This window comes from Phoxinus phoxinus, assembly GCF_949152265.1.
Source record: "Phoxinus phoxinus genome assembly, chromosome: 9".
Lineage (NCBI taxonomy): Eukaryota > Metazoa > Chordata > Actinopteri > Cypriniformes > Leuciscidae > Phoxinus > Phoxinus phoxinus.
Window position 1 is genome coordinate 3145536 of NC_136884.1, and position 17203 is coordinate 3162738.

Consider the following 17203-nt stretch of genomic DNA (forward strand, 5'->3'; position numbering starts at 1 on the left):
AATAGTAAGTTCAAAAGATCAGCATTTATTTAAAATGGAAATCCTTTGTAACATAAAAAAATGCCTTTACTGTCACTTTTAATCAATGTAATGCATCCTTGCTGAATTTAAGTATTAGTATTAACTTACTGACCTTACAGAAATTATTAGTGAATAATGTTTTTTTGCTTTTCTATAAATGCAAGTTTTATTTAGTTTGTTGGGGTTTTCCAGAGAGTTTCGTACAGTAAAAAGAATACGTGTGTGTGTGCGCGTGCGTGTGTGTGTGTGTGTTTGTTTGTGTGTCTGGGTGTGTGTGTGTGTTTGTTTGTGTGTGCGGCTGTGCGTGTGTGTGTGTGTGTGTGTGTGTGTGTGTGTGTGTGTGTGTGTTTGTTTGTGCGCGTGTGTGTTTGTGTGTGTGTGTGTGTGTGTGTGTGTGTTTGTGTGTGTGTTTGTGTGTGTGTGTGTGCGTGTGTGTGTGCGTGTGTGTGTGTGTGTGTGTGTGTGTTTGTGTGTGTGTTTGTTTGTGCGCGTGTGTGTTTGTTTGTGTGTGTGTGTGTGTGTGTGTGCGTGTCTGCGTGTGTGTGTGTGCACGTGTGTGTGTGTGTGTGTGCAGTATGTGGTGTCTGTTAAGTTTTCATTGTGTCCAGTTCACTGACTGTCCAGTCGTGAGAAACACTGAGCAAACAGACGATCATTTAATGATCAACAGAGAGGGAAGAGAAACAGGGAGGAGCAGCGTCTGAGATGGAGGAGTGTGTGGGAAAGAGTAGACCAGGAGAACAGAGCGATTTGTGTTGTCCCGCACACACCGTGTGTGTTTGTATGATCTGTGTGTCCGCGCAGACGGCTCTGGCTCGCTAACGGTAGGATAGGGCTCAGTTTCTCTCTGTTACTCTCATAATACATCCAGACGGATGATGGATCGTCTGTGTTGTCGATCCTGAGTCTTACACTGATATATGAGTGCTCTGTGTCTTATAGGATCTTGAATATGATCTTCTCTGATTTTGTTGGGCTGTAGACGTCCAGATGGGAGTGTTGTGTGATTATTATTATTATATTTCTTTCTGAACAGTTACTGAACTCTGATCATCTGTGGGCTCTGGTAATGTTGCAACTTTAGATGCTGGAGTTTTACTATAGTAACAGCGTTTGCATAGTGTGTGTGTGTGTGTGTGAGAGAGAGTGTGTGTGTTGTGAATTCTGGACACGAGACAGCTGTTGGGTAATCTGTGCGAGTGGTTTGTCTGCGGATGGTTGGCCAAAGCATGACCGTACTGTGCAGAAAGCTGGCCTCTGGGAATGTGTGTGTGTGTGTGTGTGTGTGTGTGTGTGTGTCCGTATCAGGACATCATCTATATGGAAAGTCCCGTCTCATGACCCAGTCTCACAAGCCTGTGTGTTAATAAAACAATAGAAAACTAGATTTGTACATCTTCTGAAGAAAATGGTGTTTGTTGGACATGATGCCCCAAAAATATGAATATTCTGAAAATATTTTTATATATATTTTTTTTTATTTACTTTAAGTTGATTTGAATAGGGACAAGTATGTTACATAAGCTCATGTTACATACTACAACATTTTAGCCAAAGCTAATTCTCTATGTTAGTCGCTAATGGGCCTTCACATAAAATTAAACAATACATAGTTAAAATAAACATAATAATACAGTATAACACAATATAAACACAGCGGACAATCACTGGTCACATTTCTGACCTCTGATTAAAGAGTCTTTAAGTTTGTGTTTGAAAAGGACCCAGTTTGCCAATTTGCCTTTTACTACAATCTAACATATAATTTGTTCCCCTTTTTTAAAGTTATTTTATTAAATATAATTCTCAAACGTATATAAAAAAGTTATTACACAAAAACATTTCTTAAATACATTTAACAAAACATTGAATTCTTAAATCGTAATATTTCTAATATCTCTTATAATTCTATTTAAAATATGTATATATTCTCATATATTTAAACAATTACTATTATCAAATATTACATTTTATGCATTATTTTTTTTAGAAAGGATTTTTTTTTTTTTTACTATAGAATTATAGTTATATACATGTTTCTAAATGTTTTATTCCTTACTAGATATTATTCATTATATAATTTATTTGAGAGTTAGTGTCATTTTCTGATCATAAGCACGTGAACACTGAGTGCTCTCACTCTCAGGTCATTTTAAATGCAAAACAAGATTTGTTTATTTTCCGTCAGCGTTTGTCCTGCTGGCTCCGGTTTGTTTTTATTGCTCTGTTTCTCTGCCAGTAAAACTACACCTTTCTTCCACTCCTCTTCCTTGGCATCTTCTGCGGTTGTCAGCTCAACCTCATCCACGTCAGCTGTGTGTGTGTGTGTGTGTGTGTGATGTTAAACGTCTGTCATTAGCAAGTGTTTGCTGACTCCTCTCCCACCGGCTGACAGACAGCATTAGCCGATCAGATGCGTTTGCCTTCCCAGACTTCATTGACATTCTCACTCCCCTGAAGTAGATGGAAAGTGCTTTAGTGACATTACCGCAATGTTCTCTCAAACAGAACGCAATTTAAAGGAGATTTGGAGCTAAAAATGGTGAAATGGGTCAATATTAAGGCTGACGGAGATCAGCGAGAACACAGCAGAGGTAATAGGATCCATCCCTGGACCAAAACACCTCACAGGGATCCCAACCCATTACCAGCCAATGAGAAGCGCTTGAAAGCATCCCGCTGATAGATACTGTATACACACCTTCCTTCTTTCTCTTCTAGCGTTCTTGTTTCCAAAACACTTATTTGGGTTACACTTTATTTTAAGGTGTCATTGCTACGGTGCAAGTATACATTTAAGTAATACTATGCAACTACATGTACTTACTATAGGGTTAGTTGCATGTAATTATGCATAATTTACTGTTATTACTATTGTAAGTACATGTAACCTATGTTACAAGGACACTGTAAAATAAAGTGTTACTCTTATTTGCTTATGTGATAAGAGTTTTTGACTGTGAAAGAGTCTAAATATAAACAGCAAATTCTTTGAAGAAATATTTTTAGCATTTATATAATGCTGTGAATGGCTGTAGTAGACAATACTTTTAGTGCATCCCTCAGTTTGTTTACACGATTACTGGATTATTACTTATCTAACGAACAGGAAATGCATTTATAAGCAAGCAAGCAGGAGCATGAATAAAGATCAGCAGCTCATGAATATTAATTAAGTGAAATACATTACCATTTGCCAAGTTGTGTTACATGATTTGTTGAGGTTTCAGCAAAAGTGAGTTCTAGCTATTATCGCGTATAAACACTTTCATCCATTTAACCAAGTCTCCCGCCTGGCCATATAAATATAATTTTACACATAGTTTGCTATGTTTTTTCCTTGCACAACAACCCAAAAATGTAATCTCTTAAAATATAATAATTATTCATAAGGAATAATACAGTTGGATCAACGGAAATAGTGGAGAATATACAGAAAGATGCGGACTAAAAATGTTATGGCAGCAAAAGTTAAAATGTTAAATAATAATGTTTATTGGAAATGCATTTAGGCCTAGAAGTAATGATAATGGGATAACTTCAAGACCAAACCAAAAATATGCGACTCAATATGATTGTGATTGTGTGACAGTCCTGTAAACAATGAGTATAATCCCCTGTATCTAGAATTAAATGGGTTTAATGTACAGGTGAAACTCGAAAAATTAGAATATGGTGCAAAAGTTCATTTATTTCAGTAATTCAACTTAAAAGGCGAAACTAATATATGATATAGACTCATTACATGCAAAGTGAGATATTTCAAGCCTTTATTTGTTATAATGTTGATGATTATGGCTTACAGCTTATGAAAACCCCAAATTCAAAATTAGATATTGTGAAAAGGTTTTCATAAGCTGTAAGCCATAATCATCAAAATTATAACAAATAAAGGCTTGAAATATCTCACTTTGCATGTAATGAGTCTATATCATATATTAGATTCACCTTTTAAGTTGAATTACTGAAATAATTTAGTCCATGTTTGTGTGTGTGCGCGTGTGTGTTTGTTTGTGTGTGTGCGTGTGTGTGTTTTTTTGTGTGTGAGGCTGTGCGCATGTGTGTGTGTTTGTTTGTGTGTGAGGCTGTGCGCATGTGTGTGTGCGCGTTTGTGTGTGTGCGCGTGTGTGTTTGTTTGTGTGTGTGCGTGTGTGTGTTTTTTTGTGTGTGAGGCTGTGCGCATGTGTGTGTGTTTGTTTGTGTGTGAGGCTGTGCGCATGTGTGTGTGCGCGTTTGTGTGTGTGCGCGCGTGTGTGTTTGTTTGTGTGTGTGCGCGCGTGTGTGTTTGTTTTTGTGTGTGCGCGTGTGTGTTTGTCTGTGTGTGTGTGCGTGTGTGTTTGTTTGTGTGTGTGCGCGTGTGTGTGTGTTTGTTTGTGTGTGAGGCTGTGCACATGTGTGTGTGTGTGCGCGCGCGCGTGTGTTTGTTTGTTTGTGTGGGCGCATGTGTGTATGTTTGTTTGTGTGTGAGGCTGTGCGCATGTGTGTGTGTGTGTGCGCGCGTGTGTGTTTTTTTGTTTGTGTGCGCGCATGTGTGTATGTTAGTTTGTGTGAGGCTGTGCGCATGTGTGTGTGTGTGTGTGTGTGCGCGCGCGTGTGTGTGTGTGTTTGTTTGTTTGTGTGCGCGCATGTGTGTATGTTTGTTTGTGTGTGCGCGTGTGTGTTTGTGTGTGCGCATTTGTGTGTGTTTGTTTGTGTGTGCGCATGTGTGTTTGTTTGAGAGTTACATATCTCAAATATCTAAAAAAATTTAATATGGTGAAAAAGTTCATTTATTTCAGTAATTCAACTTAATAGGCGAAACTAATATATTATATAGACTTATGAAAACCCCAAATTCAAAATTAGATATTGTGAAAAGGTTTTCATAAGCTGTAAGCCATAATCATCAAAATTATAACAAATAAATGCTTGAAATATCTCACTTTGCATGTAATGAGTCTATATCATATATTAGTTTCACCTTTTAAGTTGAATTACTGAAATAAATGAACTTTTGCACCATATACATTTTTTTCCAGTTTCACCTGTAAATGATTTCTGTGCAGTTTTTTGTCCTGTCGCAATCATTTTGCTTTTAAGATCGAGTCCAGTTACAAGTATTCATTAAAGCTATTTTTGAATGCACGTATTACCTAATTATCCATGACTTTCAGAAGACCAAAAAGAATATATGTGCATATATATACATATATATAAATCATCTAGTCGGTGGTTTGCCTGAACGACTGAGAGTTTTGCACATTCCTAAAAGCGTTTGTGAGTCCGAGTGCTTTAAAAGTGCTTTATTTCTCTGTAATTGTGCCCTCAGGACTCTCTATACCGCCTCCGGATGAGCGACGACTCTTTCTGTGTGTGTCAGAAATCTTCTGCCCTGGCTGTCGATGCTTCTGTGGGGTTTTTCCTTGTTGTTTTGTGACTTGGTGTTAAGGTCATGACAGTGCTGATCACGTATCGGCCGTGGACTGTGACTGCGGCTGAAATCCACGTGTGTTTGTGCATGCAAGCGGACGTCGAATGCTCTTGAGTGTTTCACGCTAATCTCCCTGTGGATTTACTGGAAAACACCCGAATGCTGAGGGTTTAAAACATCAGCTGTCGTCTTTGTTTTTTCGCAGGCCGCTTGACTCGTCTGAAATCTGAATTCCCTCCAGGAGATGCTTGAACAGTCATTTACGGGACTGTAAATCAAGGTGGTTTCACAAAATGTTGGCAGCTGGGGGCAGGAAACAGTTAAACTTTAAACGAGTGTCGAAAGCACCTTTAGATTAATCAGTGAGAAAATGTGCATCTGTGAAATAGTCACATCATACACCTTGAATTACAAAATACTCCTCTGACTGTATTTAGTTAAATAACATTCATTACATGCACGTTCTTAACCTGATTATGCTTAATAATAAGACAATGCATATGGCCGTGTAAAAAAATTTTTTTTTTAGAGAATTATGGCTCAAAGGGGAACTTTAATGCACCTTTACATCAAACTCTTGATTTTGTTTTTGGGCTCTGCTAGAATAGGTTTTCATGCTTTAATGTAAAATTGTTGCAGCTCCTCTATTCCCAGTCTGTCAGTAACGCTCTGGGGTGCGTTTCCCAAAGCATCGTTAGTAGGGGTGGTTAATCTGTCTGATTTCCCGATTCGATTACAGTCGATTTCTCGATTATTAACGATTCTCGATTCTCGATTATTGATTTTCCATTTCACAACAGTAAATTCACTACAGTAAAAATCACAACAATAACAAATTATAACAAACTTCAACATATTCTGAATCTCTATTAACATAAAATACGGATGTCCACGCATCACATGTTACAGCTATCCTACCCGCTTTCTTCAGTGATTCCATGACTTCGGTTTTGGTCTTGTTGTAGAGTGTGGGGATCGCTGTGTCTGTAAAATATCTCCGAGATGGGACGTTGTATCTCGGCTCCAAAGTGTGCAACATAGCGCGAAAGCCCTGGTTCTCAACGACTGGATGCAAATCCTTGGCAATAAAAGTTGCTATTGATTATGTAATGCGCTTTGCCCTTTCCGAGCCGGGTGGAAGCTTTGACAATATTGTTTCCACGCTTCAGAGTTCCGTCTTTTGCGTTCCGTCAATATTACGTTATTATCGATTTTCAAAAAAAAAAAAAAAAAGATTTTTTTTTTTTTGAAAATCGATTTTTGCCATTTGTGAATCGATTCAGAATCGTCCACGTCTGCATCGCGATGCATCTAAGAATCGATTTTTTTCCCCACCCCTAATCGTTAGCCAACTATGTTCGCAAGTTTCGTCGTTATCAGTAGTTCAACGAGTCGGTGTTTCCCGAGACCATCGGGCAGCTCTCTCCCTGCGGTTAGAAGCAGAGTTTCTAGTTTACATGACATGTTGACTTAATAAATCCTTATCTTGAGCCCAATAAGCAAGCTGACATTCAGTACAATCTGTATATTTTATTTAGAATACATACAAATGTCATTTACGTTTTTTAGTTTGTCAAGAAATTTACATCGTTGTTTTTTTAAAACAACTCTTTACTCTATGAAGCCCCTCCTTCTGAAAAGCACACTGTGCTCTGATTGGTCGGCTGGATCAGTGTGTTGTGATTGGTCAAGCACTTCGGGAAATGTCCCGCCCCTTACCATAACCGCCAATTTCAACACACTACTAACGAGAATGATTAAGATTTGACGTCACTACTGTGATATATATATATATATACATTATCTTTTTATTATTATTTTTTATAAAGTATTGTAAACGTGGTTTACTTGCATTGCCAGGTTATAGATTTGCATGTAAACAGGTTAATCCAATTTGTGTGTGTGTGTGTGTGTGTGTCTGTGTCTGTGTCTGTGTCTGTGTCTGTGTCTGTGTGTGTGTGTGTGTGTGTGTGTGTGTGTGTGTGTGTGTGTGTGTGTGTGTGTGTGTGTGTGTGTGTGTGTGTGTGTGTGTGTGTGTGTGTGTGTGTGTGTTTGTGTGTGTGTGTGTGTGTGTGTGTGTATAGACTTTGATTGCATGAGTCAAAGCTTGAGGACGTTCAGGAGAAGCTGCTGATGCAAGAATAGATCGGGTCGATGTGATGGATGCGATCTGGAAGATCATTTGCACCATATTTGGGCCTTGCATATTTATATCTTGCCTAATTTGATCATATGTTCAGCTCTGTTTGACCATATGTGAATTCATTTAGCAGAATTATGTTGATTTCTCTCTCATATTTAGTGCTGAAGAGCGAATAAACAGACTCCATGTGGAGCTGGTGATGAGCAATTGCATTGATTCATTCGTCCAGACAGAATCGAGTGTCATTACCATAATTTTGCATCAGACCGGCACCACAGGAGAACTAAATATGTGTCCGGAGAAACCTTGAGAACGTCAGCATTACATCAGCATTTAGTTTGTTCTGCAATCTGAGAACGTACTGACTGACTTCTTTGTGAGTCTGACTACATGCACTATCATTCAAAAAATAATTGTGGTCGGTTTGATTATTATTATTATTTTTTAAGTCTCCTCTGCACACCAAGACTGCATCTATTTATTCAAAAAATAAAGTAAACAGAAATTTTGTTTAAAAAAAAATTGTTTAAATGACAGTTCTATTTGAATATATTTAAAAATGATTTATTCCTGTGATCAAAGCTGAATTTTCAGCATCATTACTCTAGTCTTCAGTGTCACATGATCCTTCAGAAATCATTCTAATATGATGATTTGCTGCTCAAGAAACATTTCTGATTATTATCAATGTTGAAAACTGTTCTGCTGCTTCATATTTATGTGAAAACCATGATAGATTTTTCATCAGGATATAAATAATTTTCTCTTTTTTTTTAAATAAAAAGCTTTTGTAAAATGATAGTTAATGTAATAGTTAACATCTTTACTGTCACTTTTAAACAGTTTAATGCATCCTTGGTAAATATCTGTAAAAACAAAAAAAGCTTAACGTAATGTGAATGTTAATCTATGACAGAAAGATTGCTATGTACATGTTTAGGTGCATTCTGCAATTTGTAATAAAAGTTTGACCCCTAAATAAATATTCAGTGTTTTTTAAAAATCGGTACGCTCACATGAGAGGAAGACTCCAGTCATAAAAGACTTTAAAAAACACGTTTCCTTCACATGGTAATGAGCCGACATCACATGACCAGCTGAATAATACTTGCACTATCTTGCTAACTGTCTTATCAAATTTGCTCACTGAATAAATTAAAGAGGGCTGGCTTTGAATCGTGGCATTGATGGGCGAAACGCTTTTGCTTGGTGCATGTGGCAAGTTCAAGATGAGTGCCAAAAATCAGTGCACCTTTTTTAAATATTAAAATATTCACAAATTCTTTAAGAATAATGCCCTTTTCACAAGATGTAAAATAAGTCTCTGATGTCCCCAGAGTGTGTATGTGAAGTTTTAACTCAAAACACCCCACAGATATTTTTATATAACATGTTAAAATTGTCACTTTTTGAGGGTTAGCAGTGTTTTTGTGTCTGTCCCTTTAAATGCAAATGAGCTGCTGCTCCCGGCACAGGGGGCGGAGCTTCAACAGCTTGAGTCCTTTTACCTCACACACACATACACTGAAAATTTCAAACACTTTCAGCCTTTTATGTTCAAACCGGATTCAGACAATGATGGAGAGACTCAAGAAGAAGTGACCACATTTCTGAATGGTTAGTTGGTGAATTTATGTTGCGTATGTGTAGTTATCTTCTAGTCATTGATTAGCATATTGTGTCTTGGTCATCTATAAATCGTGTTCAGGGGGTGGGGTTTATGCAAATTTTAGGGTTGGTGATGTCAGTAACCCGGGAGGAATGTCGTGTAGTTTGTTGTAGTCCTTAAAAAGCGATTTCTTTAAAAGCAAATATCTCCCTTTGCTTTAAACTTTGAGTGTTGTAACTTTGCAGATGTTGTGTGTCCTCAAACAGCAACATTACACACTAACTAAAGCTAGAAAAGTGAAATCATAATCAACCCTTTTAAGGAGAAGTGTCCCATCACTGTGTTGTCTAGAAGATAGCCTAAAGAGAATAGTCATGGTTTGGTTAAGTGGCTCGGATGATCACTGCAGTGTATGGGAAGTTTTGAGGCCTTCAGAATCATCAGGAAGTTGTTGCATCTGACAGTTTTATCACAGTGCATTCTGGGAGGGCGTCAGGAAACCGAATTAGACAAACATGGGCAGTAACATCAACACAGATGCTGGAAGCTTCTTGCAGGAGGAAGCGGAGCAGACATCGAGTTGTTTAAGGATTATCGAACAGATGCTTTCCCGGCTGTGCAATGAAAACATGCCGTTATTCATGATAGAAATATGTTTTGATAAGAATGATCTCATTGGCTGAGCTGGAGAATGGGATACTACTCTACTATAGTACTAGTAGTGCAGTGTGTGCATTGTATATTATAGCTTTCATATCTTTTGTTTACATTAAATAGCCAGATGACCTACTGCAATTGCCTAAAATATGAAAAATAGACACATTATTATACAATCAGTGTTATTTTAGTATTATTACATACTATTATAGTATTTAGGTTACACTTTATTTTAAGGTGTCATTGTTACAGTGTAATTATATATTTGAGTAATTTTAATTAACATATACTTACTATAGGGTTAGGGTAGGATTAGGATTTGGTTGAGGGTTAGTTGCATGAAATTATGCATAATTTACTGTTATTACTATAGTAAGTTCATGTAACATATGTAACTAGGACACTGTAAAATAACGTGTTACCAGTGTGTATTAATATTTTGAATTGGCTTTTGGTTTTATATTTTCAGTTTAGTAATTTTTTTATGTGTTTTGAAGGTTTTTTTATTTTTATATATTAAAGTTAATTAACTAAAGTACACTCTAAAAAATGCTGGGTTGTTTTAACCCAATTTTGGGTCAAATATGGACAAACCCAGCCATTGCGTTACATTTTTAAATTGCATTTTTGATCCAACGTTTGGGTTTGTCCATATTTGACCCAAAATTGGGTTAAAACAACCCAGCATTTTTTAGAGTGTAGTTATTTCAGTTTTAGTAATTTTATTAATTAATTTTATTAATTTAGTTAGCTCCATGGTTGTTGTGGACTTGTGGTTATTTACTTATTTATTTATTATTATTACTTTATTTTAGTGATCAAACTAGCTTTAGTTTTTGTTAACAGTAACAACACTACCCACAATTCAAAGGGAAAGAGGCTTTTGGGCTGATTCTGTGTTTTATATCCTTAATCCCAGTAATGCTGAAGCAGCTTTGATACTGTCATAAGTGGTCAAACATCATAAATCCTTGAGCTGTTCAATCCGCTCTAACTGTTATTAAATTATATTTGTACAGAGCTAAAATATTTTAACAGATTTAGGTAGGCTGGTTTATCACTAATTCAGACAGACGGACATGATTAGACTAGTTAGTTGTATGCCAAATATGTTCTTTTTGATTATGCAAGCAAATGAACAGCAATCCTCCCGATCTGAGGTGTCATTCGTGCCCGAGATCATTAACATGAACAGGTTCTGTAGGTTTAATTAAATTACACACATCCAGCGCGGCTCTGAAATCTTTATTAATCAAACAATAACCTATACATGACCTCAAACCGGCTTCATTTGCCAATCATGGTCACAAGTGTATTTGTGTGATTGACAGATGTGCTGACCAGTTAGAATCCGTGTTTGTTTGTGTGTGTGTGTGTTCAGTTTGATTTTGTTGCCAGTGTCTTCTTATGCGTCATTGTGTTTGTCATTTTTAACTAATGCTGCTTTTCTTTTTTCCCCTGTTTGTCTTTTTTTGTCCTTTTTTCCCATGCCGTCTGTCTGTCTGCTGCCAACGTGTCCCAACGCACAAAATCTCACCAACACCAAAACCAACACTCCCTGGCGGACCCTTGATGTGTCTGTGTGTGTGTGTGTGTGTGTGTGTGTGTGTGTGTGTCTGTGTGTGTGTCTGTGTGTTCAGCATCATGCAGAGAGCAGAGAGAACCCTGTCACCGCAGGTAAGAAGCTGACATTCACCTGTGTCTCGTGTGTGTGTGTGCGTGCGTGCCGTGTGTGTGTGTGCGTGCCGTGTGTGTGTGTGCGTGCCGTGTTTGTGCGTGCCGTGTGAGAGAGAGAGAGAGAGAGAGTGTTAAAAAAAATTGGTAGAATGATTGGAAATACAATATAATTGAAAAAATTATTGTAGCATTTATTATACATAATTTCATCAATGTACCATGCAATTTTAAAAAAACACAAAATTATATATATATAATTTTGTTTAAATGGTATTTATTTATTTAAAATAATTTGGTATTATGCCATGCCAAACATAGTGTGTGTGTGTTTGTGTGTGTGTGTGTGTGTGTGTGTGTGTGTGTGTGTGTGTGTGTGTGTGTGTGTGTGTGTGTGTGTGTGTGTGTGTGTGTGTGTGTGTGTGTGTGTGTGTGTGTGTGTGTGTGTGTGTGTGTTATTATATCACAGCAGAAAGAGCACAAATGATTTGATCAGTTCTCAGGATATTCAGAATGGCTCTGATGGACATGCTAATGCACTGATGAATTTAAACACGTTCAGATGTATATTAGAGTCAAACTGGTTCTTGTGCAAATCCACAGATATCCAAAATTAAACAGCTAGTGAACAGTAGAAATGAGAGTTTATGTGGAGCAGATAATATAGATCAAGATGACTTGTGTATATAAGATGTCATATACAGTATGTTCTTACATGGCTAATTGTCTCATTAGTAATTAGTTTCACAGTTTCAGTGATGATAAAATATTCAGATTTCATCTCAAACAATCTCTAATTAATGATTGATTAGAGATTTAAATCGTGTGTGTGTTTGTGTGTGTGTGTGTGTGTGTGTGTGTGTGTGTGTGTGTTTGTGTGTGTGTGTGTGTGTGCGTGTGTGCGTGCTGTTATGTACCTGTTATGTACAAGAAGTTTGTGTTATTTCCCCTTACACATTTTGCACTGCGTCATTGGATCATTCTCATGCAGATTTTGATGTGCATTTAATTTTCTCAGCTGAAGATGTGCACAAACACAATCATCACTGATTCACGGCAATCTTGTTGCAGTGAGAAAATTAATAATAGTATTACTATTAATTTCTGCACAATACCATGTAATAATTTTGCCTGTTTTTATTCTGTGCATTGGCCACTAGAGGGAGCGCTGTACAACAAAATGTGCATTTTGGAGTCAGACAGACAGCAACAATATATATTATATGAATAAATAATATTATTTATAAAAATAAATAACAAATATTTTTTTGCTCAAAGCTATTTAATTTCTTTTGTCATTTGAAATCAAAAGAATCACAATTTTTAAATCCAATTAACTCAAGATGCCTTAAGAATAGGGTAAAAAAAAATACTTCACAATAATTTAATTTAATTCCCTAATTAAATTTCAAACATTTTTGTACTAGTTTTCTGAAATGCAAATGCAGCATTATCTAATTAAATATGCACTAATTTGCATACATTTCCAGAACAGAAATCTCAAAATTGGATGATTGTTTTGTTGATATATTAAGGGTTTTCTCGTTTTATCACTCCATAAATCTGAAAATATTGTCAACAGCCAGAAGATAAAAAACTCCCTGTTTTTAGGAATAAAATCAGGCGAATGATATATGTACCGTCCCCCCCACAATTATCCTAATTTATAGACCAGCAAAACTATTCTTTCTCCGAACTCCGTGACCTTTTAACATTACCTTGTGCTCCATCGTCCCAAGTAATCTTGCTCGGTGACTTTAACATCCACGTCGACACTCCCTGTTCTAATAGTACTCAATTAAATATTGTTTTGGACTGCTTTCTCTCTGTAATTACAATATTGTGTATTCGACGTGATATGCAACTCTCATGTCTTGGACTTGGCAAATGTCTACTGTCCATTTAACTGATTATGTTTGAAATGACTGTTCCTCACTGTTATTGTGAAGCGTCCTTTAGCCTGGGAAAGGCACTATACAAATTAAACGCATTATTATTTTAAAGAGATAGACTAAGATTTATAGACTTTAAAAAGATAGTGTATTAAACACTTTTTTGGGGGGTAACACTTTACAATAAGGTTCATTAGTTAACTACCTTATTTAACATGAACTAAGAATGAACAATACTTCTACAGTATTTATAAATCTTAATGTTAATTTCAACATTTACTAATACATTATTAAAAATCAAAGGTTGAGTGTGAACTAACATGAACAGCTGTATTTTTAGTAACTTTTTTAATTTTAACTTTTAGTAATTTTTAGTAACTAACTAATTTTTAGAAACATATTTAAGAAATATGGACTAATACAGTAACAAATGTATTACTCATGTTGGTTAATACATTAACTAATGAACCTTATTGTAAAGTGTTACCATTTTTTCATTGTTTCTTTCCAGTAGACTGAAAAAATAAATGTAATGAAAAGCCAAATAGCTCAAAATCTCCAAATTAACCAGCATACATTTTTTTTTTTTTTAGTTTTTGCCTCTTAGAGTATTGCCTTAAAACCAGATTTTACCGGATCAATCCTAAAAAATGGTGTGTAGTGTGTAAAACAGCCTCTGATTCAGCGTTCAGTTGTTTTATAAATGCATCTTCTGTCCCTGTTATTTCTCCATAGCTGCCTTAATGCCCGGCGATGATGCTGCGCTTCTGACCCCGGGAAGGATGAGTCAGCGCGGGAAGGAGGCGGGGCTTCACACGCCCAGTAAAGACCTGCTCACAAGCCCCTCCCTCAGCCCGGGCGTCAGCTACACACACGGTAAGAGAACACACACACACACACACATGAAGCCTTTATGGGCTGAAGGCTCTGTGGTCAGTTTGGCCGAAACGTTTTAAAAGCATGAAAGTGGAAATCTGATCCCAGACCAGTTCAGTTTACAGGTTACATTTCCCTGGTTACATCAGCTGTAAAGTGGTTTGAGAGGTACAAAATCATCACTTTATGGTCATTACACCATGAACACATGAAGTGTACAGGTGATGCAATCTCCAAAGCATGACGGTATGGATAACAAGTATGGGATATATGCACAATAGACACGTGTACAGTAGCAAACAATGTATATAATACAATATTACACTATACACAGAGCACGAGGACATCTTAAAGTTATCGCCACAGTACAAATATTCATTACAAAGCTAAAAGGTTTTAAAAACTGAAGTAGATCATGCATGATGGGACCAGAAACACCAGAAGCAAAGTCATTTCTGATTTCAGTGTTGACTTTAACACTTTGGTGACTTTAACAGACCAGTTGCTGGTTTTCACCACTAGAGGCTGCTGAAGTGCCATGAAACCAGACCAGGACACACAAGTATATGTGCAGCTTTTTATTGTTTAGTTTCTAATTAACACAGTTCCTACAGTCTTGTAATTATCAAATCAAGCAATGGTAAAAAATTCATCAAAAAAGTGTTTTTTCTGGTTACACTTTGCACTTATTATATTGGCAAGAAGAAGCCACTCTTTGAGCAATTCCTTCATTGTCAACATTTAAGTCACCAAACTTTGTTCAGAGTTCGTAGTGCTTTTGTATTTAAGTGAATTTAAGTTCTGGAAAACCCTTGAAAACAGACATATTTATGAAGAAGTATACTGAGACAATATATACGAAATTAGTATTTAATTTTTCCCCGAAAAAACACAAATACAATCTTTTAACGCAAATTTAACGCTGCAGCCCGTCTGATATAGATATATAGATATGAGTGTGATATTGCTCATATAGCCTACAGGTGAAACTCGAAAAACTTTAATATCGTGCAAAAGTTTATTTATTTCAGTAATTCAACTTAAAAGGTGAAACTAATATATTATATAGACTCATTACATGCAAAGTGAGATATTTCAAGCCTTTTTTTGTTATAATGTTGATGATTGTGGCTTATTAAGAAAACCAAATTCAAAATGGCAGGCTATAATCATCAAAATTATAAAGAATAAAAGCTTGAAATATCTAACTTTGCATGTAATGAGTCTATATAATATATTAGTTTCACCTTTTAAGTTGAATTACTGAAATAATTCAGTATTGTTGAATAATAATAGCCATTACAAACTTTGTATTTAATATATATTATTAAGTAAGTTGGCTACCTGGGTACCTTATATCTGTAATTTGAGTAAAAAAAAAATATATATATATTTTTTTTTTGTGCATGCAAGCCATTATACTAATGAAATCCTGTTTTCTTCTGTTATTACGTCTTTTAATAAGATTCGTATAAGAAGTTCATGCACTCTTTGTTAATGTTCCCATAATTAAAGTTGCCACAGTCATTGCATACTTTATTTGCACTTTATTTGTATCTATCAGTATATTTTAATTGATCTATTTATAATTTTTTAGAATTTGAGAGATAATAAAGATATTGTTTGATAAGTACGATCTCTGATTGTAGTCCTTGAAAACCAAAAAAGTAGTGCAAAAGGTGCTAGACCCTGTGGGGTCAAAGTTCAAGCTCACTGTGATGTGGAGTGTCCATGTGATCGCCATAATCCCTGTGTCGTTTACAGCCACCTGTGATACACACACACACACACTCCAGTCTCACATCTGTACACCGCAGTTATTAATGTTTTCGGAGGATTTGGCTTTTATAATGATGATTTTAATCTGATTAAATGCACCACGTTCCTGTTTGTAGAGCTTGTTGTGGTCCCTGATTCAAGCGCTCACGTTTGGAGCGTCATATGTGTGGCGTGACGGTTGTTTTTCATGCTTCTGGATGGCTTGACGCTGACACACACACACACACACGATCACATCTGCACAAAACCTTTCAGTGCCTTCGAACCCTCTCGAATCATGTCAGGTCTCCATAGCAACAGCATTTGCTTCTTTTGAAAGCCCATTCATCCTCTCCTTTATGTTCTCGGATGAATCACGGCGGTTTGGGTGTGTTCTGATGATTACAGATGTATAATAGAAAGTTTCATTGTGAGTTCATCTTGCAGATGTGGGCCGCGTTTCACTCAATTATTCATTCAGTGCCGTCGTTGTCAGCAACCCGACACGAGACGCGGCTTTCTCCCGGTGAGAACGCACCCGGAATAGCATCAGTACACCCACTGAGATGTGCACAAATCCTCTTTACTGGCCTTCTTGCTCTGTTAGAGACAAGAGCATGTGTGCGTGGCCTGGATTTATTGGATTACAGCCCATCATTAAACGGGTTAATATGCACACACACACACAGCATGCAGCTCAGCCAATCAGAAGTTGCTTTTCCTAGATGTTCCGTCACTGTGGCCAATCAGACGCGGGGTAATTTGCATATGGGAGGTCAGGTTCTGAGCATGCTTTTCACATTTCATCTACTGTCTGTCTGGGAATATTATGGCAGGTCTGTGGACCAATGAATGTTTGATCGTCAATGGAGAGGGTTGGACGTAAAACTTTTTTGTATGAATGACTTGTATATTAATCTTCCTGCACACAAGGCAAGTACTTAACTAGTGCTAATAATGCTTAGTTGTTTGTTTGTATAGTTATAGCCTCCTCTGCCTGCAATGGTACCTGGTGAGAACAGAATTCAAGTTTTAGTGTACATCAGTTAATCTACTCATTAAAAATGTCATAAAGTGATTTTGTGGTGGAGTATTTCAACTTGAAGATGACATGAGATTGGTTTCTTGAGGATACTAGTTGTTCTGGGCGGTTTGTTTAGTAG

General features: G+C 36.7%; 1 protein-coding gene across 6 annotated transcripts in view; it reads left to right on the top strand.

Moving 5' to 3' along the window:
- osbpl8 (oxysterol binding protein-like 8) overlaps positions 1–17203 on the top strand; it is a 79640-nt gene that overhangs the window by 25505 nt on the left and 36932 nt on the right. For 3 of the 6 annotated variants that reach the window (XM_079622092.1, XM_079622094.1, XM_079622093.1), the window contains 2 exons: positions 11481–11517; positions 14142–14282. In XM_079622092.1, coding sequence (XP_079478218.1) covers positions 11481–11517; positions 14142–14282 — 178 coding nt within the window. Of the gene's footprint in view, positions 1–11480; positions 11518–14141; positions 14283–16838; positions 16974–17203 lie in introns of those variants that run through there. The other 3 variants (XM_079622096.1, XM_079622095.1, XM_079622097.1) reach the window with 2 other exon arrangements.